The sequence below is a fragment of the Dendrobates tinctorius genome, unplaced genomic scaffold, assembly GCF_039654945.1.
Source record: "Dendrobates tinctorius isolate UK_male_01 unplaced genomic scaffold, ASM3965494v1 ptg000231l, whole genome shotgun sequence".
Lineage (NCBI taxonomy): Eukaryota > Metazoa > Chordata > Amphibia > Anura > Dendrobatidae > Dendrobates > Dendrobates tinctorius.
Window position 1 is genome coordinate 4,935,273 of NW_027361898.1, and position 26,393 is coordinate 4,961,665.

General features: G+C 48.2%; 1 protein-coding gene across 8 annotated transcripts in view; it reads right to left on the reverse strand.

Annotated features, from left to right (window-relative positions):
• Positions 1-26,393, reverse strand: part of RALGDS (ral guanine nucleotide dissociation stimulator) — a 231,533-nt gene that overhangs the window by 55,141 nt on the left and 149,999 nt on the right. The window contains exon 1 of one of the 8 annotated variants that reach the window (XM_073556007.1): positions 23,749-24,022. The exons of 6 other annotated variants lie outside the window; for them this stretch is intronic. In XM_073556007.1, coding sequence (XP_073412108.1) covers positions 23,749-23,841 — 93 coding nt within the window. In that variant the 5' untranslated portion in view covers positions 23,842-24,022. Of the gene's footprint in view, positions 1-17,025; positions 17,208-23,748; positions 24,023-26,393 lie in introns of those variants that run through there. One more of the 8 variants, XM_073556004.1, reaches the window with a different exon arrangement.

The following is a 26,393-nucleotide window of genomic DNA, read 5'->3' on the forward strand; positions in this document are numbered from 1 at the left end:
CCAGACCCCTCTGTGCCCGCCTCCAGATCCCGCTGTGCCCACCTCCAGACCCCTCCGTGCCCACCCCTCCAGACCCCTCTGTGCCCTCCTCCAGACCCATCTGTGCCCTCCATACCCTTCTGTGCCCTGCTCCAGACCCCTGTCCACCCCTCCAGACCCCTCTGTGCCCTGCTCCAGTCCCTTCTGTGCCCTCCTCCAGCCCTTCTGTCCACTGCTCCAGACCCCTCTCTGCCTACCTCCAGACCACTCTGTGCCCTCCTCCAGAACCCTCTGTACTCTCCTTCAGAACCCTGTGTCCTCCTCCAGACCCCTGTTCCCTCCTTCAGAACCCTCTGTGCCCTCCTTCAGACCCCTCTGTGCCTGCCTCCTGACCCCTCCGTGCCCGCCTCTAGACCCCTCCGTGCCCTCCTCCAGATCCCTCTGAGCCTTCCTTCAGACACCTTCTGTGCCCTGCTCCAGACCCCTCTGTGGCCTTCTCCAGTCCCTTCTGTGCCCTCCTCCAGACCCTATCTCTGCTCTCCTCCAGACCCCTCCTTCAGAACCCTCTGTGCCCTCCTCCAGACCTCATCTGTGCTTTCCTCCAGACCCTTCTGTGTCCTGCTCTAGACCCCTCTGTCTCCTCATCTAGATCCCTCCTTCAGAACCCTCTGTCCCCTACTCCAGACCCCATCTGTGCTTTCCTCCAGTCCCTTCTGTGCCCTGCTCCAGACCCCTCTGTCCACCCCTCCAGAACCCTCATTTAGAACCCTGTGCCCTTCTCCAGACCCCTCTGTGCCCTCCTCCAAACCCTTATGTGCCCTGCTCCAGGCCCCTCCATGCCTGCCTCCAGACCCCTCCGCCCACCCCTCCAGACCCCTCTGTGCCCTCCTCCAGGCCCCTCTGAGCATTCCTCCAGACACCATCTGTGCCCTCCAGACCCCTGTGTCCTGCTCCAGCCCTTCTGTTCACTGCTCCAGACCCCTCTCTGCCTACCTCCAGACCCCTCTGTACCCTCCTCCAGACACCTCTGTGCCCTGCTCCAGACACCTCCTTCAGAACCCTCTGTGCTCTCCTCCAGACCCCATATGTCTTTCCTCCATACCCCTCAGTGCCCTGCTCCTAACCCCTCTGTGCCTTCCTTCAGACCCCTTCCTCCAGGCCCCTCTGTGCCCTCCTCCAGACCCTTCTGTGCCCTGCTCCAGACCCCTCTGTGCCTTCCTCCAGTCCCATCCTTCAGAACCCTCTGTGCCCTCCTCCAGACCCCTCTGTCCATCCCTCCAGACCCCTCTGTATCCTCCTCCAGAACACTCCTTCAGACCCCTTTGTGCCCTCCTTCAGATCCTTCCTTTAGAACCCTCTGTGCCCTCCTCCAAACCCTTATGTGCCCTGCTCCAGACCCCTCTGTCCACCCCTCCAGACCCCTCTGTAACCTCCTCCAGACCACTCCTTCAGACCCCTTTGTGCCCTTCTCCAGACCCCTCCTTCAGACCCTTCTGTGCCTTGCTCTAGACCCCTCTGTCTCCTCCTCCAGACCCCTCTGTGCCTTCCTCCAGACGCCTCCTTCAGAACCCTCTATGCCCTCCTCCAGACCCATCTGTGCTTTCCTCCAGGCCCCTCTGTGCCCTCATCCAGACCCTTCTGTGCCCTGCTCCAGACCCCTCTGTCCACCCCTCCAGACCCCTCCTTTAGAACCCTCTGTGCCCTGCTCTAGACCCCTCTGTCCACCCCTCCAGACCCCTCTGTATCCTCCTCCAGACCCCTTCGTGCCCTCCTCCAGACCACTCTGTGCCCTGCTCAAGACCCCATCTGTGCTCTCCTCCAGACCCCATCTGTGCCCTTCTCCAGATCCCTCCTTCAGAACCCTCTGTGCCCTCCTCCAGACCCCTCTGTCCACCCCTCCAGACCCCTCTGTATCCTCCTCCAGACCACTCCTTCAGACCCTTTTGAGCTCTCCTCCAGACCCCTCCTTCAGAACCCTCTCTGCCTTTCTCCAGACCCCTCTATGCCCTCCTCCAGACCCCATCTGTGCTTTGCTCCAGTCCCCTCTGTGCTCTCCTCCAGACCCCTCCTTTAGAACTCTCTGTGCCCTCCTTTAGAACCCTCTGTGCCCTCCTCTAGACCCAATCTGTGCCCTGCTCCAGACCCCTCTGTATCCTCCTCCAGACCACTCCTTCAGACCCCTTTGTGCCCTCCTCCAGACCACTCTGAGCCCTGCTCAAGACCCCATCTGTGCTCTCCTCCAGACCCCATCTGTGCCCTCCTCCAGAACCCTCTGTGCCCTCCTCCAGACCCTGTCTGTGCTTTCCTCCAGACCCCTCTGTGCCCTGCTCCAGGCCCCTCCTTCAGAACCCTCAGTCCCCTCATCCAGACCACATCTGTGCTTCCCTCCAGACCCCTATGTGCCCTGCTTAAGACTCCTCTGTCCACTTCTCTGCGCCCTCCTCCAGACCCCTCTGTGCCCTCCTCCAGACCCTTCTGTGCCCTCCTCCAGACCCTTCTGTGCCCTCCTCCAGACCCCATCTGTGCCCTTCTCTAGACCCCATCTGTGCCCGCCTCCAGAACCCTCTGTACCCTCCATCAGACACCTCTACCCTTCCTGCTCCAGACCCCTCTGGGCTCTCCTCTAGAACCCTCTGTGCCCACCTCCAGACCCCTGCTTCAGAACTCTCTGTGCCCACCTCCAGACCCCTGCTTCAGAACTCTCTGTGCCCTCTTCCAGACCCCATCTGTGCCCTCCTCCAGACTCCTCTGTGCTCTCCTCCAGATCCCTCTGTGCCCTCCCTCCTCCCGACCCCTCCTTCAGAACCCTCTGTGCCCACCTCCAGACCCATCCTTCAGAACTCTCTGTGCTCTCCTCCAGTCTTCATCGGTGCCCTCCACCAGACCCCTCTGTCCCCTGCTCCTCTGAGCCCTCCATCCTTCAGACCCCTCTGTCCCCCACTCAAGTGTCTTCAGCAAAATAAGAGGAAAGTTGACAAAGAAAGCATGTTAAAATTCAACATGCCCAATCCTTTTTTACTAACATATGTCAACAGAATATAGCGTTAACACCCCCTCCTCCTTCCAAAAAATAGATCAGACTGGTGCCCCCAAAATCTCCTATGTATGGGTTCCTTTAGTCTTTCGCTAGATTGAAATAATAGAGAGCAAAAGAGAGAGAACAGTAAACAAGCACCTGTAATGTGGCTGATAACAGGGAGCAGACATCTGCTTTACACTAAGGGTATCTGCAAACGCTGCGGATTCTGCTGCGGATCCGCAGCGGTTTTGGCCCTGTGGATCCGCAGCACAAACAACTGCTGTGGTGTACAGTACCATTATAATCAAACAAAAAACGCTGTGCACATGCTGTGGATTTTTCCGTGCGGATTTTCTGCGGTTTCATGCGCAGCATGTCAATTCTTTGTGTGGATTCCGTAGCGGTTCTACACCTGCTCCATTACCAGGCGTCAAACCGCAGGGAAAAACCACAGGCTAATCCGCAGGTCTTTTGACCTGCGGATTTTGCAAAATCCACACGGAAAAATCTGCAGCACAATCTGCAACGTGTGCACACACCCTTAGAGGATCCCATACTCTGGAGGACAAGAGATATCTATGAGCACCTGCAATGCCAATGGACAGTGACTGATTATGGGGGTCCTATGGCCAAATCCCCCAATGTCAGCTGTACATAGGGCGACTATTCAATACTTGACACTACGAAAGTGTGTGTTTTCCAGCAATGGATTCTGCTGAGTGGCACCTGCTCAGGCTTCTCACAGACTTCATATTGTTGCAGTTTTGCAAGAACTAAAAATGACATGTGACAGAGTTCTCTGCCGAGCAGCGCTGAGTACACAATTGTTCATAGGACAGTGGGCACAGCAGCCACCATTGTGCTGGGATGTTTGTGGTGGATTCTGTTTTTTGCTGGCAGGGCGGGGGATGGGGGGGCACAGGACAGAACAATACAGCCCTGTTTTGTGTTGGCCACAGCCTGGCACAAGAACAGTATAGTCATCCTGTAACCAGACAATCCAAAACTTTATCCTCTCCTGCTGAAAGAACAATCCAAAAATGAGAGAAATAACCTGACAGAGATCACTCAGGACAACTAGTGTCTCATCACAGATCCGAGGACAGAAAACGTCACACCAAGACTACATAGATATTAGAGCAAGTGTCCCCCAATCTAGGACCCCACTGCCCAATAAAGACAATATATATGTATATATTACATGTGCTCTTGTTATATAGGGATAGAATGGCTACTAGAAAGGGAGTGTACAGTGGTATAATTCTCTAAAGGAAACATTTTTCTGTTCTGCCAAAAACATAATATACCATAAGATCCTGCACAGGACAGCAGGCTAATACCAGTCACATCTCTTACCTCACAGGGGTCTAAGAAATTACAAGACTATAACTTCTAGAATGCCCCTTATGTACAGGAATATACAGTGGCTTGTGAATGTATTCACCCCTTTTGCTATGAAGCCCCTAAAAATGTCTGGTGCAAGCAATTCCTTTCATAAGTCCCATGCTTAGTGACAGGACGTCCACCTGTGGCCTTTTCTGAAAGGCCACAGAGGCTGCGACAATATTAACAAGAGGCACCACTAACCAAACACCATGAAGACCAAGGAGATCTCCAAACAAGTCAGGGACAAAGTTGTTGAGAAGTACAAGTCAGGGTTGGGTTCTAAAAGAAAATCACAGTCTCTGATGATCCCCCCGGAGGACCATCAAAATCCATTATCAACAAATGGAAAGCACATGGTACCACAAAAAAACCTACCAAGAGAGTGCCACCTACCAAAACTCTCAGCCTAGGCAAGGAGGTCATTAATCAGAGAGGCAGCACAGAGACCTAAGGTAACCCTGAAGGAGCTGCAGCGTTTCCAAGCAGAGACTGAAGTATCTGTCCATACGACCACAATAAGCCGTAGACTCCATAGAGGTGGCCTATGAGCACGAGTGGGCAGAAAAAAAGGCTTTACTTGCACCCAAAAATCATAAGGTTTGTTTTGAGTTTGCTAAAAGACATGTGCGAGACTCCCCAAATGTATGGAAGAAAGTGTAGTGGTCAGATGAGACCAAAATTTAACTTTTTGGCCACCAAGGTAAACACTATGTCTAGCGCCAAACCAACACAGTTCATCAACCAAAGAACACCATCCCCCCAGTGAAACATGGTGGAGGCAGCATCATGCTGTGGGGATGTTTTTCGGCAGCAGGTACAGGGAAGATGGTCCAAGTCGAGGGGAAGATGGATGGTGCAAAATACAACTACTATAATACTGCTCCCTATGTAAAAGAATATAACTACTATTATAATACTGCCCCCTATGTACAAGAATATAACAACCATAATACTGCCCCCTATGTACAAGAATATAACTACTATAATACTGCCCTTATATACAAGAATATAACTACTATAATACTGCCCCCTTTGTACAAGAATATAACTACTATAATACTGCTCCTATATACAAGAATATAACTACTATAATGCTGCCCCTATGTACAAGAATATAACTACTATAATACTGCCCCTATGTACAAGAATATAACAACCATAATACTGCCCCCTATGTACAAGAATATAGCTACTATAGTACTGTCCCCTATTACAAGAATATAACTACTATAATACTGTCCCATGTACAAGAATATAACTACTATAATACTGCTCTTATGTACAGGAATATAACTACTATAATACTGCCCCCTATGTACAAGAATATAGCTACTATTATACTGCTCCTATGTACAAGAATATAACCGCTACAGTACTACTGCCTGTGTACATATATAGCACTTTTTGATGTGCACTGAGCACACAGATCTGACATTTGGAGGACACAAGTGCGGTCTAATTTGTACTATACTAGAGGGCTGTGAATACCTTTTGTTTGCTCCTTGTCAACATGTTATTTTCTCCATGTCATGGGTTTGACCAGTCTAATTGAATTTCACATTTAGCTGAATAAGCTGATGATCATTGTGTCGCTGACGGCAGAGAATCACGCTGGGTCGGACGCCATAACGAGAGATTGCAGGAAAATGTGAACAACAGGAACGCGTCGGGTAATAACTCGGGGAATGACTCCTATTACAATGAGCCCAGAGTGCTGTGATCAGCCATACGGTGAAAACCTCAGACACAGAGTACCCCCAAACATGGCGAGGAGTGTGAACTGGAAACTAAGGAAGAGTGCAGAATAAAAAGAAAAAAAAAGGAAAAATTGGGATTGCATTCTCCTCCTCCTAATAGCGGACATCCACCTCCCAATAGCGGAGGGACTTCCTAACTGATAATGGATTCATCATATCCATCTTGGTTCCTGGAAAAACGGAAATCATGACGCCAATGTGAACTGAACCTTAAGCCTAGAAGAGGTCTTTGGCATCTCACTGACAGCAAGTAGAGATCTCCGCCTAGTTTTTCTAACTTTAATGCCGTTTTTTGTTTTGCACCAGACTTTTCAAATTGCACATTTGAAAGTCTATTTTCTACTTATCCGTCTAGTTTTTTCTCCATTCGCCATTGTGAGCTTGTTTTTTTTTTTGTAATACGGATGTTTGCAACTATTTAAACATTTGGCAAAGTTTTGCCCAAAATGTGTTCTAGTCTTTATAGGAGTGATTTTTTTTCTACGTCAGCAGTGCTAGAGGGGCAAACAAGGTTTTAACGGAACACGTGACTTTTTTATTGTTCTAAAAAAGGTGTAAAATAAAAGGTTTAAAGTAAAAAATAAAGAGCATTTTTAACTTTAATTAAAAATTAATGAAATCATTTGAAAAATTTGGCGCAAAAAGAATGGCAACGAATAGAACACAAAAAAAAACCAAGGAGACTTAAAGAATAAAAAAAAAAATCCCGCAAATGATGAATCGGGTCTGATGTATATTAGAATGTTACAGATTTTTTTATATTGTAATTAAAAGGGTATTCCAGTAAGAAGTTACCTCCTAACCACAGGATAGGGGATAAATTGTAGACCAGGGGATGGAATCCAACCGCTGAGACCCCCACTGATCGCCAGAATAGAGAGGCACACCAACATGTGCACCTCCACCCCATTCATTCTCTATGAGACTACCGGAGATTGTCAAGTACAGCGCTCCCAATGGAGAAGGAATGTAGCGAAGGTGTGCATGCTCGACCACCACTCCAGTCCATTGGGGACCATTTTGTCGATCATTAGGGATCTCAACATTTTAAAAGTTCTGTAGAGAGGTGATGAATTAAGCTTAAAGGGCACTCCAGTAGGAATAAATTACATAAACCGGACTGTCCCTATAAGCCCAGTCGCTTCCATGAAGATCCACAACCCCTGCTTCGGAAATTTAAGCTCCATGGGACTGTAGCCAACCTCGCTGGACGTGTCCACAGGAGGAAAATTGAAGACAAATCAAAGAGACGGATAGTACGAATGGTAACAAAAGAGCCCAGAAAAACTTCTAAACAGATTAAAGGTGAACTTCAAGCACAAGGAACATCAGTGTCAGAACACACCATCCGTCATTGTATGAGCCAAAGTGGACTTCATGGGAAACGACCAAGGAGGACACCATTGTTGAAAAAAAATCATAAAAAAGCCAGACTGGCATTTGCCAAACTACATGTTGACAAGCCACAAAGCTTCTGGGAGAAAGTCCTATGGACAGATGAGACAAAAATTAAACTTTTTGGCAAGGCACATCAGCTCTATGTTCACAGATGGAAAAATGAAGCATATCAAGAAAAGATCACTGTCCCTACTGTGAAACATGGAGGAGGCTGTTATGTTCTGGAGCTGCTTTGCTACATCTGGCACTGCTTTGCTACATCTGGCACAAAGTGTCTAGAATCTGTGCAGGGTAAATGAACTCTCAAGACTATCAAGGGATTCTAGAGAAATGTGCTGCCCAGTGTCAGAAAGCTTGGTCTCAGTCGCAGGTCATGGGTCTTGCAACAGGATAATGACCCAAAATACACAGCTAAAAAAACCCACGAATGGCTAAGAGGAAAACACTGGACTATTCTGAAGTGGCCTTCTATGAGCCCTGACATAAATCCTATTGAGCATCTTTGGAAAGAGCTGAAACATGCCGTCTGGAAAAGGGAACCTTCAAACACGAAACAACTGGAGCAGTTTGCTCTTGAGGAGTGGGCCAGAATACCTGTCAAGAGGTGAAGAAGTCTCACTGACAGTTACAGGAATCGTTTGACTGCAGTGATTGCCTCAAAAGGTTGTGCAACAAAATATTAAGTTAAGGTGCCATCATTTCTGTCCAGGCCTATTTCATGAGTTTTATGTTTTTTTTAAATTCTGTTGAAGCATGGTTGAAGAGCAATGTCTGACTTTCATTTGTCATAGATTTTTTATTTATTTTTACTTTTGCAGATTCAAGTTATTTCTGTGACCATAGTGGGCTTTTCTGCTATTAAACGAGGGGTACCAACAATTTTGACCACATGTGTAAATTCTACCAGCTGCTGAATTGGGGATAGATGACATCACCCCCTGTAAGTGAGCCCCCCACTGTGCTGCTAGCAGCCCTGAATGGCATAGTGATGTGTCCTGACAAGAATGCCAATGAGCACAGAACTGCCATTACTTTCACGGTTTATGCCTCACTGCTGGGAAGTAGTCGCCTCGGCTGCATATGATCCCTGGTTGTACCGGTCAGACTATTAATACACAATGATGTCCACCATTGATACGTGTACAAGGACTCTTGACAAGCTGACGGATCTGGACTCACTGCGACAAACATCTCTGAACTAAAAGTTTACTGAAGACATGCCGTTTATCTCACGAAAAACAATGGATCACACAAGGTTTTTGAGGTGGATCTGTGGGATCAGGAGTTACAGTGCAGCGGCGGTCGAGCATGCGCCCATCAACTCCATTTACAGGCAGTGGGTATGCTCCATGCTAACGCCTCCTGGCTATGGAGGGGGCAGGGTGATACGGCTACTCCATGATAAAACCCTCCATGCACAATAGATAGATTTTGGCCAAACAATTGTTCTGCGAGATCAGCCGACACCAAGCTAATGTGTATGGGGCTTTAACTCCTCCTGGTTGGGATCTTGTGCTTCAGGGGGGGGGGGGGTTTACAAATACCCCTTTCAGAGGGTACATGGATGGAAGCTGTAAGCTATTCCACCCGTCTGTACCACATTATTTGCTCAGATAGGAAGAGCGTTCATGTTTTTTTCCAATAGGATGATGGTAAGGAAAGATGACTACAGTGTGTTATATTGACTGCAGGACCTCATGGGCGGGGCATAACCAGCCTTCTCTCATGTTCCGCCCCCTAGGAACCTGAACTTGGTACTAGTACTGTAGCAGATTGCTCTCCATCCAAACAGCAGCTGCCTGCAGTTTGCAGCTTTGCTCATGACACCATTTCAGGAAGATCCAGGCAGCCGATATCACATGCATAATAGATATATGCTTCTAAGAAAAACCAGCGTCCTGATGCTGGAATAATTTCCAGTCGGCTTCCCAGAAGGGATGACTTTATTCTTGGCAGGCTGGGCACAGACCGGCAAGCTGCTGCTCTCGCTGTTATCTGGTCCCTGTAGAATGAGTTGAGTCCAGTTACGATGGAAGAAAACAGATCTGTCAGTAAAAGGCTTCAGGAAGGATCATCTACCATGACCCTAAGTCCTTCCTGGAAAGGGAAATCATGTGTGAATCCGGGACAATGAGCCGTCACCTGCATTAGGCACAATATTTGCACATTCTGAAAACAGAGTGTACCTCGGTCACAATGATGTAATGAGAACAAGCCCTGCCGCAGAGGAGCTGATGATCTAATGTCCTCGCCTCCTAGACACCAGAGATAACATGCACAGTGTTACAAGGTGTAACTTGTCAGGGGTTGTGCCAAAAATTAGGAAATTATATATATTTAAAAAAAAAAAACAACAACAGCGCCACTCCAGCATAAGGGCATATGCTGGTACTGCAGTTCATCCCAATGCCATTTTGATAAATGCTATGTGATCTCAGACGCCGCCTATAGACAGACCTTCCAGGCTGTCTGCACCTAGCGCTGGACCATGTGGATTGCTTTACCACAGGTCATGTGGTCAGAATTGCTCATCAAAAGGCTGAGAGCTAACACCGAGACATCACTAGTTGGTAAGGTGTTATATACTGTACACATGAAACGATATTGCGAGCCTGCATCGGAAGTGAAAGAAAAAATATTTTACACAATTTTTATGAAAAATGTCCTTCCATTTTGTGTATGCAGCTGAGATGCAGACTTAAGCATTTCCATGGTAACAACGCGCAACAAAAAATCCTAGTCTTCAGTCCTAGATTTATCTTTCAGTCCCGAACCTGTAGGTCAGGGGACAAGTGGAGGCAATTGTGACTGCAGGATCAGACTACTGTTACCACGGAGAAGCTAAGGTCTGCGTGGGAACTGTAGACAAAACGGTAGGATACATTTAATGAAAACTAGTTGCATAATCGCTTCTTTTTTCATTGTAGATGCATTGGAGCAATAAAAATATGGTTGGAAGGTATACATAGCTTGTCAGGGTGTGGAGGACCCACGCAGGGCCGGCCCGAACGTATAGGCGAACTAGGCGGCCGCCTAGGGCGCCGACCCAAAGGGGGCGCCAGAGAAAAAATAGAAAAAATTATAAAAAATCTTTTCAAAAGGCAAAAAGTTTTAGGGATGGAAAGAAAAGTGTACATATTTAAGGGCAAATATGACGCAAGAGAGGTTGGTTGGGTTGGCAACAATTTCGATAGAATCTGAAGTTGCTAAACAAATTAATCTCGGTGACTTAGTGTCATCCTTTTAAAAAAAAAAAGTCAAGGAAGCAAAAATTTTAATTACCTATGGTCGTTTTTGTTTTGTGTTATTGATTACTTTGTATATAATTGTCCTATACAACTTCTCAGAAGATTAAAGAGTTAGGAGAGAGTTAATTAATCATTGTTGTTGTGGTTTATTTTGCTCCTAAATTTATATCCCAAGTTTTCATCTACTGCCAAGAATAGTAGGGGCGCAACAAAATAGTTTTGCCTAGGGCGCCGTAATCTCTCGGGCCGGCCCTGGACCCACGTCTAATTTAGCCCACAGTAAAAAAGCATAAATTCATGGCTCTTCCCCGACATGATGATAAACAGAGAGCGAGGAGTGTCTCCACCGGCCACCAGCTCAGGTCTGAGCCATGTCTGCACCTTCTTAGTCTCACTGCAACTACAGTAAACTTTCCAACCAGAATCCCCCAAACATAAGGCACGCTGACTTTCTAAAAGGATATTTGTGGGGTTCGTATGAAACATTGTTATTCCACTCGGTACATGTAAATCATTAGGAAGTGACATGTGACGTTACCATATAAATCGCTGAACCAAGATTCCCAATAAAGCAACTCATCACTAGGACATTGCGGGACATTGCTCAGAAGTGTGAAACCTGCAGCCGATGTCAGCAAATCCGCAGGAAAACGAGGAACTGAGGCCGACCCCACGTAACCCCGGGCTGAGACCTGAGGTTACTCATCGAGCGCTCCCCGGACCGATACCCTAATGCGGCATTTAGAGAAAATGTGAAATTCAAGCAGAATTTAGTTTGGTCTCAAATGAAAAATTCAGTCCTCTCATATCTGACACATCTATGGGGGGCTTAGACCTGCTACACTAGGTAAGTGTGCCATGGAGATCCCACCAACATGCCATCAGGCCAGGGCTGCAGTGCGGAGCTTCTTGGGCTCGGTGCACTATATGTACCAGGGTCCCGAACCGACATATATTGGTCCTGTGTGGGAAAAAGACCCAGGTGTGTGTGCAATGCATGCACCCCATCAGCTACCACAGACCCCCGCACATTAAGTGACCATTCACCGAGCTCACCGATTACTACAGGATGGGGCAACAATCTAATGTGTTCAGGCACAATACAACTGTTTCCCCTGACATCATGTGTACCCAACAAAGTTGATGTCATGGGAAAGACGGATCGGGCATGCTGGAGATTAGCATGCCCGATACGTTGTTCTCAAGAAAGATAAGCTGCAGCCAAGGTGTTTACTTTTCTCTCACTGTTGTGAATACACTGACCTCAAGGAGAGACCTCTGACCACCAAAGAATGGCACGAAAGCCGAGGGTAGTCGACAGACCACCAAAGAATGGCCCAACCGTCAAGGGGAGATGAGAGACCACCAAATCATGGCTGGACTACTGAGGGTAGAATGACCACCAAGGGGAGGCCTCTTATTGGAGATAAGCATACGCCAACGGTGATTGACAGCCGCTTATTCCTCTCTGCCTAAGAACACATCTGCTTGGTCTGCTACGGCCATATGTTCGACAACGTTGCTACAATGAGTTTTTGGCGAGTTTGTGATGTTGCATATTTTTGAAAAAAAAAAAATGCAAGTAACTTTTCTTACTTAATAGGTGCAGAAATGCTGCATAAAATCTGCATCAAACATCAAAAACGCACCTAAAGCTCATTGTGGGAATGCAGCTTAAGGGGGTGCTCAGGAGGAATTGTGCAGACCAGAATGCTTACCCAATGGATTGGCCCAATATGGCGCTCCACCATCAGTTGGCAATGGAAGGTGAAGGCCAACACTACGTTCCTCTCTCCTGTAAAGATGGGGTGCGCAGCAGGAGCCCTACATTTTACATTATTCATCTCTCCTTTATATACATCAAGGAACTAAAGAATCCCATCTGCTTCTATCTACTTCTGGGACCGGACAGTAAATGGTTAGGCAGGAATCTCAGTTCTTTGCAGAAAATGAGGTTTTGCCAGTTCCCAAAAACAAAGATAGAATCACATCACGTTGTGCCGAGTCTCCTCCACAAAACCACCGGCTGGATTGCACAATGGAGGGAGTGCTGATACATCAGAAGTGTCCGGACAGCAGAGGTCACATGACTGTCAGGAACCCGGCAGCCATGAATGAACCGGCTCAGCTAATTCACTCTTATTTTTCTCTGGTATTTGGGAATGCAACTTGTAATTTCTGGGAACCAGAGGAGGCGCCGAAAGTTCACGTACCTCACATGTCAGGGGTAAAAGATTAGCAATTTCAAAAGAAATATCGCCTTCCATGGAATAGATATGTGAGGTCATCACGGATGGGGTTTGACAAACGTGTCATCCATTTTGAACCTACAGATGCTCATTCAGACAGTTGCAAAAGTAGTCATGCCCTCACCCAATTCGCTCATGTGTGCGTTAAGCCATTTTTATATTCACAACCCCCGCCACATCACCTACATTTTTGCTCAGAAATTGTTGCATTTGATTCACGGATGTAAAAACCGCTAATTATTTTGCCGATGCCCCCATCCAAACCAAAATAACAGAGCATTAAGAAATTAAAGCAGCCACTAAAACCTCAAGGGAGACGGCATGAAGACACAGTGAAGTCTGCGAAAGTCTCAGTGCATAATTGTAATTTGTGGGGAGTAAGGGTGGTCTCCGCAGATGGGTCGCTTTTTTGAGGCATGGCACGGGCAACTGACCTGTATGAAATGCTCCAAACTGGCCACACAAGGGGGACGTCTCCAACCCCTCCAGGCCGCACACGGGGGACATCTCCAACCCCTCCAGGCCGCACACGGGGGACGTCTCCAACCCCTCCAGGCCGCACACGGGGGACGTCACCAACCCCTCCAGCCCGCACACGGGGGACGTCTCCAACCCCTCCAGGCCGCACACGGGGGACGTCTCCAACCCCTCCAGGCCGCACACGGGGGACGTCTCCAACCCCTCCAGGCCGCACACGGGGGACGTCTCCAACCCCTCCAGGCCGCACACGGGGGACGTCTCCAACCCCTCCAGGCCGCACACGGGGGACGTCTCCAACCCCTCCAGCCCGCACACGGGGGACGTCTCCAACCCCTCCAGCCCGCACACGGGGGACGTCTCCAACCCCTCCAGCCCGCACACGGGGGACGTCTCCAACCCCTCCAGCCCGCACACGGGGGACGTCTCCAACCCCTCCAGACCGCACACGGGGGACGTCTCCAACCCCTCCAGCCCCCACACGGGGGACGTCTCCAACCCCTCCAGCCCGCACACGGTGGACGTCTCCAACCCCTCCAGCCCACACACGGGGGACGTCTCCAACCCCTCCAGCCCACACACGGGGGACGTCTCCAACCCCTCCAGCCCACACACGGGGGACGTCTCCAACCCCTCCAGCCCACACACGGGGCACGTATCCAACCCCTCCAGGCCGCACAGGGGTACGTCTCCAACCCCTCCAGGCCGCACAGGGTACGTCTCCAACCCCTCCAGCCCGCACACGGGGGACGTCTCCAACCCCTCCAGGCTGCTCAGGGAGGACGTCTCCAACCCCTCCAGCCCACACACGGGGGACGTCTCCAACCCCTCCAGACCGCACACGGGGGACGTCTCCAACCCCTCCAGCCCACACACGGGGACGTCTCCAACCCCTCCAGCCCACACACGGGGGACGTCTCCAACCCCTCCAGGCCGCTCAGGGAGGACGTCTCCAACCCATCCAGACCGCACACGGGGGACGTCTCCAACCCCTCCAGCCCACACACGGGGCACGTCTCCAACCCCTCCAGCCCGCACACGGGGGACATCTCCAACCCCTCCAGCCCGCACATGGGGGACGTCTCCAACCCCTCCAGGCCGCTCAGGGAGGACGTCTCCAACCCCTCCAGACCGCACACGGGGGACGTCTCCAACCCCTCCAGCCCACACACGGGGGACGTCTCCAACCCCTCCAGCCAGTGGCGGATTAAGTGGACTATGGGCCCGGGGCTGTTCATAAAACCTGGGCCCCTGTACCCCCCTTCCCACCTGAGCGCTGCGGTCCCCGTGTGGGAATTGACAGCCGTACGGACCGCAGCACTTGGTTTGCTGCGGGTCCATATGGAAAACCCGCCACCATTCCACCACGTGTGGACATGGCCTAAAAAGACGTTGCACATAAGCTGTAGGCCTACGGCCAATACGCAGAAAATCGCCCAACGTGATCCTGGCCATAGGGGATCCACTTTAATGTCCCCACTTTAATTTGAAGTCCCCTTACTTCATCCATTGCAGTCCCCTATCACCCACTCACTTCATCTGCAGTGCCGCTTCATCATTTGCAGCCCCTTATCCCCCCTTCCATTTTATCATGTGCAGTCCCCTTCCCCCCCCAACTTCATGTGCAGCCCCACTACCCCATCATCATGTGCAGTTAATTTTACCCCCACATCATGTGCAGTCCCCCTTACCCCCAATTCATCATGTGCAGCCCCACTCACCCCCCCTTCATCATATGCAGCCCCACTCACCCCCCCTTCATCATGTGCAGCCCCACTCACCCCCCTTCATCATGTGCAGCCCCACTCACCCCCCCTTCATCATATGCAGCCCCACTCACCCCCCCTTCATCATGTGCAGCCCCACTCACCCCCCCTTCATCATATGCAGCCCCACTCACCCCCCCTTCATCATGTGCAGCCCCCACTCATCCCCCCTTCATCATGTGAAGCCCCCACTCATCCCCCTTCATCCTGTGAAGCCCCCACTCACCCCCTTCATCCTGTACAACCCCAGTCACCCCCCCTTCATCATATACAGCCCCCAGTCACCCCCCCTTCATCATATACAGGCCCCAGTCACCCCCCCTTCATCATATACAGGCCCCAGTCACCCCCCCTTCATCATATACAGGCCCCAGTCACCCCCCCTTCATCATATACAGGCCCCACTCACCCCCCCTTCATCATATGCAGCCCCACTCACCCCCCCTTCATCATGTGCAGCCCCACTCACCCCCCTTCATCATATGCAGCCCCACTCACCCCCCCTTCATCATGTGCAGCCCCCACTCATCCCCCCTTCATCATGTGAAGCCCCCACTCATCCTCCCTTCATCCTGTGAAGCCCCCACTCACCCCCTTCATCCTGTACAACCCCAGTCACCCCCCCTTCATCATATACAGCCCCCAGTCACCCCCCCTTCATCATATACAGGCCCCAGTCACCCCCCTTCATCATATACAGGCCCCAGTCACCCCCCCTTCATCATATACAGGCCCCAGTCACCCCCACTTCATCATATACAGGCCCCAGTCACCCCCCCTTCATTGTGTACAGCCCCCACTCACCCCCTCCCCCATTTAATTCATTTTATAAATAAAAAAAATAAAAAAAGTTCCCCATACTTACCTCACAGCCGGCTCGCTCCCCAGCAGCGCCCCTGGGCCAGAGGCGTATCTAGGCTTTTAGGCTTTCTGGCACCGGGGCAAGAATTTGGTTCGGCGCCCCCCCCCCCCCTAAGTACATATGTGGGGGGGAGGGGAGGGGAGGGGGGGGGGGGGGAGGGAGGTAGATACTGGCATACTGCGGACCGCTGCATTAGGCGGCCGGGCGGCTCGACTGCGCCCCCCTGCTGCCTGCCCCCCTTGGATACGCCACTGCCCTGGGCCCCCAAAAAACCTTGGGCCCGGGGCGACCGCCCCATCCGCCCCTATTAAGATCCGCCATTGCCTCCAGCCCACACACGGGGGACGTCTCCAACCCCTCCAGCCCACACACGGGGCACGTATCCAACCCCTCCAGGCCGCTCAGTGGGGACGTCTCCAACCCCTCCAGGCCGCTCAGGGAGGACGTCTCCAACCCCTCCAGCCCACACACGGGGCACGTATCCAACCCCTCCAGGCCGCTCAGGGGGGACGTCTCCAACCCCTCCAGGCCACTCAGGGGGGACGTTTCCAATACCTCCCAGCCTGACAGGGGGGACACCTCCAACTCCTACAGGCCGCACAGAGAAGATGTCTCCAACCCCTCCAGGCCGCACAGTGGGGACGTCTTCAACCCCTCCAGTCTCCAAACCCTGCAGGCCACACAGGTTGTTTGTCTCCAAACCCTTCAGGCTGCACAGGGGAAACATCATTGTCCACTCTTGGTCGCTGGGCATGGGACCCATCTCTGACACCTCCATTGAGGGAGGTTTCTTAGCGCATCCTCTCCTTCACTCTGTGTAACACAGCTCCACGCTGCAGGTCGGTAATATCCTGTATAACATGTGGGAATCAGCCATAACTTACCATGCTTGGCACCGGAACTTGGAGGCAAAAGGTCTCCAAGATTTTGGCCAGGTAGCTAAGGTATAGGTTGTCTTTCCTCAGAGACATGGGCTTCTCCGGAGGAGCAGGTCGCATGGTCATACCTGAGCGCTGCTTTCTACCTGCTCCACTACAGAATAAATGCTGCGATTGTCAGGACTCGGCATTCCTCCGTCATCTTCTTCCTTGGGGTTATTTACTTACTGTGAGGAACGCCTACTTAATGCCAGGTTAGCTGCTGGCACTGCCACCCTGTACTCCAGGACCAATGAGTCAAAGAAGTTAAGGTCTGTCTGACTTAAGTAATAAAGGATGGGGGGGATTTCCTGAAATATGTTTTAAAAAGGGTTAATTAAAAGCTATTAACAAACACTAGTGAACCTGAAGCGAGTGGGCCTGATAAGAAAGAGAAGATGCAACTTTCCAATACATTGTATGTTTCAATTCCTCACCAATATTCAAGATCTCTGCTTGTTGCCAGTGAATTGGTGTAGTACTAGTAAGGTGTAAAGGTACTGTCGCACTTAGCGATGCACCAGCGATCCCGACAACGATATGGATCGCTGGTGCATCGTTAAGTGGTCGCTAGTGAGCTGCCACACAGGCAGATCTCACCAGAGACATAGCAGCGGTCGGGGGTCGCTACTTACCTGTCAGACGCGGCGATCCTGACATCCTCCCGCCCGCGTCCACGCGTCGCTTGTCGGCGCCACAGGAAGCCCAGCAGGAAGCTGACGAAGAGAAACGGTCCAGAACGTTCTCGCCCGATCAGCGATAATCAGCGGGGGAGCCGGTCGGAGGTAAGTATCACACATAGCGATATCGCTAGCAATCTCGCTGCTGCGTCACAAAACCAGTGACGTTATAGCGATATTGCTAGCGATAGCGCTTAGTGTGACGGGGCCTTTAGGCATAAAACCTGCCCAGATCTGATACCTCTCTCACTGCTGATGATTTGTCATAATGTAGGATTGTAACGATTCTCATAGATCAGTCTTGAGTCTAGACCAGATACAGCTGTAACAAAAACTCAAATGTGAGAAGTATTATGTAAGACAGGGAAAAATTGAACCTTTGCCTATAGTGACAGGACGCGTTACTACAGACAAGTCTGAACGGCAGCATATTCTTGCATCACTTGAAGCTGCACGACCACCGCTCTCTGCCAAGAAGGAAACTCCTTCACTAAATGCCCAGTGCTGGTGCCAAGGGGCGTCATCCACCAGCTGTAATGTGCTCATGTTCCAGATCTGTAACTGGAGAGCCCCGGGCACTGGCTGTCCACTGGGTAAAGATCACCCAACATGTACATTTCACAGAAGAATCTCACACCTGGACAGGAGACCACCAGACCCTCTACAGACCACCAAGATATTGTGACCGGAGATTGCCACCTGTGTGTGATATCAGAGTCAAACTGTAATATAATCCATGTAATTCTTGTGTATTCAGGCATGTATACCATGTTACAGTGCCTTGCAAAAGTATTCAGCCCCCTGGAACTTTTCAACTTTTTCCACATATCATGCTTCAAACAAAGATACCAAATGTTAATTTTTGGTGAAGAATCAACAACAAGTGGGACACAATTGTGAAGTTGAACAAAATTTATTGGTTATTTTAAATTTTTGTGGAAATTCAAAAACTGAAAAGTGGAGCCTGCAATATTATTCGGCCCCTTTAACTTAATACTTTGTTGCGCCACCTTTTGCTGCGATTACAGCTGCAAGTCGCTTTGGGTATGTCTCTATCAGTTTTGTACATCGAGAGACTGAAATTCTTGCCCATTCTTCCTTGGCAAACAGCTCGAGCTCAGTGAGGTTGGATGGAGATCGTTTGTGAACAGCAGTTTTCAGCTCTTTCCACAGATTCTCGATTGGATTCAGGTCTGGACTTTATGACTTGGCCATTCTAACACCTGGATACGTTTATTTGTGAAGCATTCCATTCAGATTTTGCTTTATGTTTGGGATCATTGTCTTGTTGGAAGACAAATCTCCGTCCCAGTCTCAGGTCTTTTGCAGACTCCAACAGGTTTTCTTCAAGAATGGTCCTGTATTTGGCTCCATCCATCTTCCCATCAATTTTAACCATTTTCCCTGTCCCAGCTGAAGAAAAGCAGGCCCAAACCATGATGCTGCCACCACCATGTTTGACAGTGGGGATGGTGTGTTCAGGGTGATGAGCTGTGTTGCCTTTACGCCAAACAGATCGTTTGGCATTGTTGCCAACAAGTTCGATTTTGGTTTCATCTGATCAGAGCACCTTCTTCTACATGTTTGGTGTGTCTCCAGGTGGCTTGCTGCAAACTTTAAATGACACTTTTTATGGATATCTTTGAGAAATGGCTTTCTTCTTGCCACTCTTACATAAAGGCCAGATTTTTGCAGTGTACGACTGATTATTGTCCTATGGACAGACTGTCCCATCTCAGCTGTAGATCTCTGCAGTTCATCCAGAGTGATCATGGGCCTCTTGGCTGCATCTCTGATCAGTCTTCTCCTTGTTTGAGATGAAAGTTTAGAGGGACGGCTGGGTCTTGGTAGATTTGCAGTGGTATGATACTCCTTCCATTTCAATATGATCAGTTTCACAGTGCTCCTTGGGATGTTTAAAGTTTTGGAAATCATTTTGTATCCAAATCCGGCTTTAAACTTCTCCACAATAGTATCACGGACCTGCCTGTTGTGTTCCTTGTTCTTAATGATGCTTTCTGTGCTTCAAACAGAACCCTAAGACTATCACAGAGCAGGTGCATTCACACAGAGATAATATTGCATGCCCCACTTTTCAGTTTTTGAATTTCCGCAAAAATTTATAATAACCAATAAATTTCATTCAACTTCACAATTGTGTTCCACTTGTTGGTGATTCTTCACCAAAAATTTACATTTGGTATCTTTATGTTTGATGCATGATACGTGGGAAAAGGTTCAAAAGTTCCAGGGGGCCGAATACTTTCGCAAGGCACTGTATATCCAGTAGTATACGCCAGAGCTGTACTCACTATTTTGCTGGTGGAATCACTGTGTACATACATTACTGATCCTGTACTGATCCTGAGTTACATCCTGTATTATACTCCAGAGCTGCACTCACTATGTACATACATTACATTACTGATCCTGTACTGATACTGGGTTACATCCTGTATTATAACCCAGAGCTGCACTCCCTATTCTGCTGGTGGAGTCACTGTGTACATACATTACATTACTGATCCTGAGTTACATCCTGTATTATACTCCAGAGCTGCACTCACTATTCTGCTGGTGCAGTCAATGTGTGCATACATTACATTACTGATCCTGAGTTACATCCTGTATTATACTCCAGAGCTGCACTCACTAAAATACAAAAATTTAGACCGATCACCAAAAATCCCTACTCATGATGTGTTTTTTGGTGATCGGTCTAAATTTTTGAATTTTAAGAATAACTGTAAACTATTTTTTGCTTCCTGTTCCTCCTGAGGTCTGATTTCTCCAGCTCTGTCCCTGCATGTTCAGATAAGTAGTTTATTTGCTATTCTGTTTGCATTTGATCTGGTTTTGTCTATCTCTTCTTGGTGTGGGTCAGCCAGCTCCAGCTGGGGCTGTGCTGAATCACCGCCCATATGTTACTGCTTATGTCAGTTTGTTTTATCCCCTGTTAGGTTGGTCTCTTTTTGATCTGCTTTCAGAATATACCAGAGTGCTGATATAGTGGGGGGCAAAGTAGTGTGACTTCAGTGTTTTTTGCATCAGACATGTTGGACTTTTTGCAGGGTTTTTTTGCGTGATTGTAGACAGTGTCTTTCCTTTCCTGTCCTGTCTAGTCAGTGTGGGTCCCATCATTTGCTCAGTCTATTTTCCTGCCTGTGTTTGTGTTTTCATCTTGTCTCACCAACAATATATGTTTGGGGGCTATCTATTCCTTTGGGGTCTGCTCTGGGGCAGTTTAGATTTTCCCTTTCTTGCTTTAGGCTTAGTTAGCTCTCCAGCTGTGCCGAGGCGTCTAGGATCATCGTAGGTACGCTCCACGGCTACTGCTAGTTGTGTGGATAGGATCAGGGGTCTGCAATCTGCTTAGGTACCAACCTCTCTGGTTTTCTGTGGCTTAGCCTGGACCTGCTCTCCTCGGTGAACCAGTTCATAAACACATCTTATATTATACTCCAGAGCTGCACTCACTATTCTACTTGTGCAGTCACTGTATACATACATTACATTACTGATTCTGAGGTACATCCTGTATTATACTCCAGAGCTGCACTCCCTATTCGGCTGGTGGAATCACTGTGCACATACATTACATTACTGATCCTGTACTGATCCGGAGTTACATCCTGTATTATACTCCAGAGCTGAACTCACTATGTACATACATTACATTACTGATCCTGTACTGATACTGGGTTACATCCTGTATTATACCCCAGAGCTGCACTCACTATTCTGCTGGTGCAGTCACTGTGTACATACATTACATTACTGATCCTGTACTGATCCTGAGTTACATCCTGTATTATACTCCAGAGCTGCACTCACTATGTACATACATTACTGATCCTGGGTTACATCCTGTATTATACTCCAGAGCTGCACTCACTATTCTGCTGGTGCAGTCACTGTGTACATACATTACATTACTGATCCTGTACTGATCCTGAGTTACATCCTGTATTATACCCCAGAGCTGCACTCACTATTCTGCTGGTGCAGTCACTGTGTATATACATTACATTACTGATCCTGTACTGATACTGGGTTACATCCTGTATTATACAGTGTGGGCCATCCATATGAATACACCTAAATAAAATGGGAATGGTTGGTGATAAAGTGATTAGTCGTCGTGGGCCAGTTGAATGGCCACCAAGGTCTCTCGATCTGACCCCCTTAGACTTTTATCTTTGGGGTCATCTATAGGCAATTGTCTATGCTGTGAAGATATGAGATGTACAGCATCTAAAACAACTGATACTGGAAGCCTGTGCTAGCATTTCTTCTGCGGTGTTGCTATCAGTGTGTCAAGACTAGGAGAAGAGGGTTGCATTGACAATCCAACACACTGGGCAGCACTTTTAACACATGTTATAAGTGGTCATAAACTTGTAAATAACTCATGACATGAAAGAATAAAGTTACGTTAAAACCAAGCACACCATTGTTTTTCTTGTGAAATTCTCAATAAGTTTGATGTGTCACCACCCATCATTAAAAGTTTCCTGCCTCCTATATACTAATGTGCCACAAACAGGAAGTTGATATCACCAACCATTCCCATTTTATTTAGGTGTATCCATATAGATAGCTTATCCTGTACTGCAGAACTGCACTCAGTAATATCTGGACTTAATGCTGAGGTGAGTAGAAGTAATGAAAAATACCCAGGGTAATGCGTCAAGGTATACCACACTCAGGATGGTCCTTACCTCAAGTATTAAAACCTTACCATGTGTCAGTGACATCAATGTGAATAAGGGCAGAGCAGGACTGGGTTCGGCTATATAAACTTTACGTCCAGCTCAAAGAAAGGGAAACACCACATTGACACATGGTAAGGTTTAATATTAGAGGTTAGGCCATCCCTATTGGGGTTCACCTTGACGCTGGAGAGATGGTTTTCACACTTTTTTTTTTAATAAATCAAAAATGGTGTTTACCAAGTACCTTACTTATATGCACTATTGCTTTTACATATTTACTTACAGCAGTTCATTTTCTTTCTGTCTTGGGTTTTGTCTGTTTGGCCAGTCTGAACATGCTCCTATTCTGCATGCATACCAACTTATATGTACTTCAGTTCATTTTTTAGACCAGATAATGAATGCTGCGGTCTAACCGTTCCCATGTTGCTCTCCGTGCTCCGGGTGGGTGGTGATCAGCACCCATAATTGTCATGTTGTGGATTTCCCCAGACTTTACGTGTTTACAAACAAAGCAGAAATGAAAGTTAGTGACTAGGAATGTGGAGCCTTGGCTTCTTGTGAATCACCAGACATTTCAGGATGACACACGACTGAATGAAACTGAAATGTTGCGAAGCATAAACGCCCCGAGAGGCGGAGGGGGCGACTTGTTGCTGAATTCTCAGCATTATGTTCTGTACCAAGGACCCTTTCCTTCCCCAAGCGATGGGACAAGTCCTGCATGATGGGAGGGACTGCCCCAGGACATCGTGATCGGATAAGGTCATGTCGCCGTGACCAGCAAGTCGGCATCAGGTGGATTTTCTGGACTGTAACAAACCCTCACCTGTGAGCGGTATCAGGGTGGGATTGTAGTTTCCATTCACTGACAGCAAGCTGTAATCTACACACTTGCAAAACCATACTGCACTGCTTTCTAACACAATTCTACTGAGGGATCTTTCTAGTCTTCTCCAGTGTGAATCAATGCCAGTTGAATTGATCGTGACATAATTTTAATTAACAAATGGCGCAGACCTCTAGGCTCCGTGGGTCGCTAGTGCCCAGAATCAGGTTACACCATTTTACGTGCACCGTACATAACATGTAAGGCCTTGCTTGCCCTATTTGCAGCACTAAAAGCCAGGAGAAAAAGGGTGCGTAACCAAAATAGCAAACACCTCACCGTGCAATGGCCTTTATGGCCTGGGGGCATTTATTATAGGGATGCCAAGGCTCCACACTGATTGATCCACCTTACCCTATATGCACCAATGCCCACACGGAGCCCAACAGAAAAGGGGTGTACTCACTTCTGGATCCACCAGCAGGGGCATATCCAACATGCACATCCTCACCGGCTGCAGCAAGGCTTTCTGTAGGGTGAAGGCCAGCTTTTGCTCCATCGTATCCTCTGGTCCTTCGTCCCTAGCAGCCCACCTCAGTCATGGCCCATCCTCGGCCTGTAGATCCAGCCTCAGTCGCATGGCTAGCGGGAACAAGTGATCCTCTTCTTTTTTTACAGGGAGCACGGAGGTGTGAAGCTTCAGGTAGACGTTTCCTTCTCCCTCCAAGACATGGAAAGCTGTGATTCCCTCACCCCACCCTGCGAGCGTGCTACAACAAGCCAGGAGGATGCATCTCCCCCAGCTCATCTGTATTCTGCTCAGCCATGATGTATGTCCCCGATGCAGAGGAGCACTCGCCTCACCCGCTGCCTGGCTGCACTGCCACTGTGACTACTGGGCAGCAGGTTACCACCTCTGTTTGCCCACGGATGCCAGCAGCTGATACTGCCAAGATAAGGCCCACAGGTAGGACAGCAGCAGGAAGGATTGGAGGCTGGAGACAAGGCACATGTGGGACTGACACATTGCATCCACCTGGAGGAACCTATAGGCTTAGTACTACAGGCATCCTAAGCGCATGTTCACACAGGGTTCTCTCATATCTTCAGAAACAACACGTTTTATAAGCAGAAACCCCTTCAGGATACACTACTTTTTTATTTTTCCCTTCCTGATGTATTCTCTCTGCAGCCTTTCGATTGGACAGTGCACATATTTTGCAGAGGTTTCATGCAGGATCCTCATCACATAAGTGACATTCACTGTCTTTTCTTTTTTTCCTCCACCAGGTGTTTTTCAAAACCTCTCAAAAAACTGAAAATAAAAAAATCCCTGAACAAAGAGGATTTCTTCTAAGGCCTGTTTCACACATCAGTTTTTTGCTTCAGTTAAAATCCGCTAAAATGGCGGACAACGGATCCGTTCTTGGACTGATGACAACGTTTGGCACCGGACCGTTATTTTAACGGATCCGTCGAAGGAAGAATTTTAAAGGAACTGCTGCCCGGGAAGGAGAGAGAGAATTTTTTCGCCGCCAGAACAGAGTTTAGGGTTAAATTTCCGAGAAAGGCAAATCCTCCGGGCATGCGCAAAGTCAAATGCGGATCCGGCCGCCGAAAAAACGTTACATGGTACGTTCAGGCATGTCGGCGGACGCCAAAGGATCCGCAAAAAAACGGATGGCCATCTGTCAAGATCAGCCGGTAATGCAACTCAATGGAAAAAAACGGATCCGCCAAGCAAAATGGCAGATCTGTTTTTTTTTGCACAATGGCGGATTTTGACGGATTTCAAAAAACTGATATGTGAAACCACCCTAAGAGGAGTTTTCCCGGTGTTTTAGAAGAGGGGTTCTCAGAAGAATGTCTCAAACTCCTCCAAAAACGTCCGCGCTTTGGGTCCGATTCATTGTTGCCTTTGCGCCTGTTTTTTTATTTCGTTTTTGGTGTGTTTTGACTGTTTTTCACTTGCACCTTATTCTTTCATCTTTTTTTTAGGGGGTAGGGAATTTGCGCTTTTTTGCAAATATGGTGACGTCTTGGGCTAAAAATTCGCAAAACACTTCAAAAGACAAATAAATAAAGACTATTTTTGACTTGGTGCAAAATTCATGAACTGATTGAGCACAGGTTTGGAACAAAATACATCAACCCATATCAAAAGACAAAAAAGGAAAAAAAGCGGCAAAAAAACCTGCAAAATGATGAATTGGGGCCATAGTCTTGAAAAACGAAACCTATTGCAAATAACATCCATTTTCTGTGGATTGAAAGTGATTCTGTGATTGACACATTGATCAATATTTTCAAGCCCTCCACTTGCTGTCAGTGAGGGGAGAACGTTACATAAACAGAACATCGACTGAGAAGGAGGGAAAGCTGCTCAAGCTTTACCACAAATTACCGCAGTTTTGCAATGTGAGAGGTGCAAAAAAAAGAAAAGAAAAAAAACTCACTTCATTTGCAAAACCTACTGACTCATCGGTCTATATAAGGTTTAGGCTAAGTTCACACTAGGCGTTTTTGCAGCTTTTTTCAAGCAAATATTTCAGCTGTGTTTTACAGTACTAGCTAGGTCTATGAGCTTTAAGAAATCTCATGCACACACATTGGATAAGACTCCATTAACTGATAGCAAGGAGATGGGGAAAAAATGAAAAACACAAAAGCCGGGGAGATTTGTAAACCAAAAGGTTGCAGAATTTCTGCCAAGTTTTGTTCACTCCCTGCATCTCGTAAGTCAAGGGGGTGAGGCCTAAATGCGACACTAACCACGATCATAGATCCAGATGAGAAAAAAAACAACAACAATGGATTGTCTATGAAATGAGAGCAAATAGGGAAGTGGCGATACTATAGCAACCTATTAAAAAACAGCTATCACTGCGGGTGAAAAACACAAGTAATACCACACAGGGTAATGTGTCTAGCGGAGAAACACTCCGCACATAAGAAAGAAGAAAATCTAATATGGCGATCAGTCACCACTAGGAGCTCAGGAACAAGGCCAGCACTGGAGATGAAAAAAAGCTAAAATGCCACTAAGGAGAGCAAGAAAAAAACATGTAATAGAAAAACGCAGAGGTGCTAGAGAGTCAAAGATCAATAATC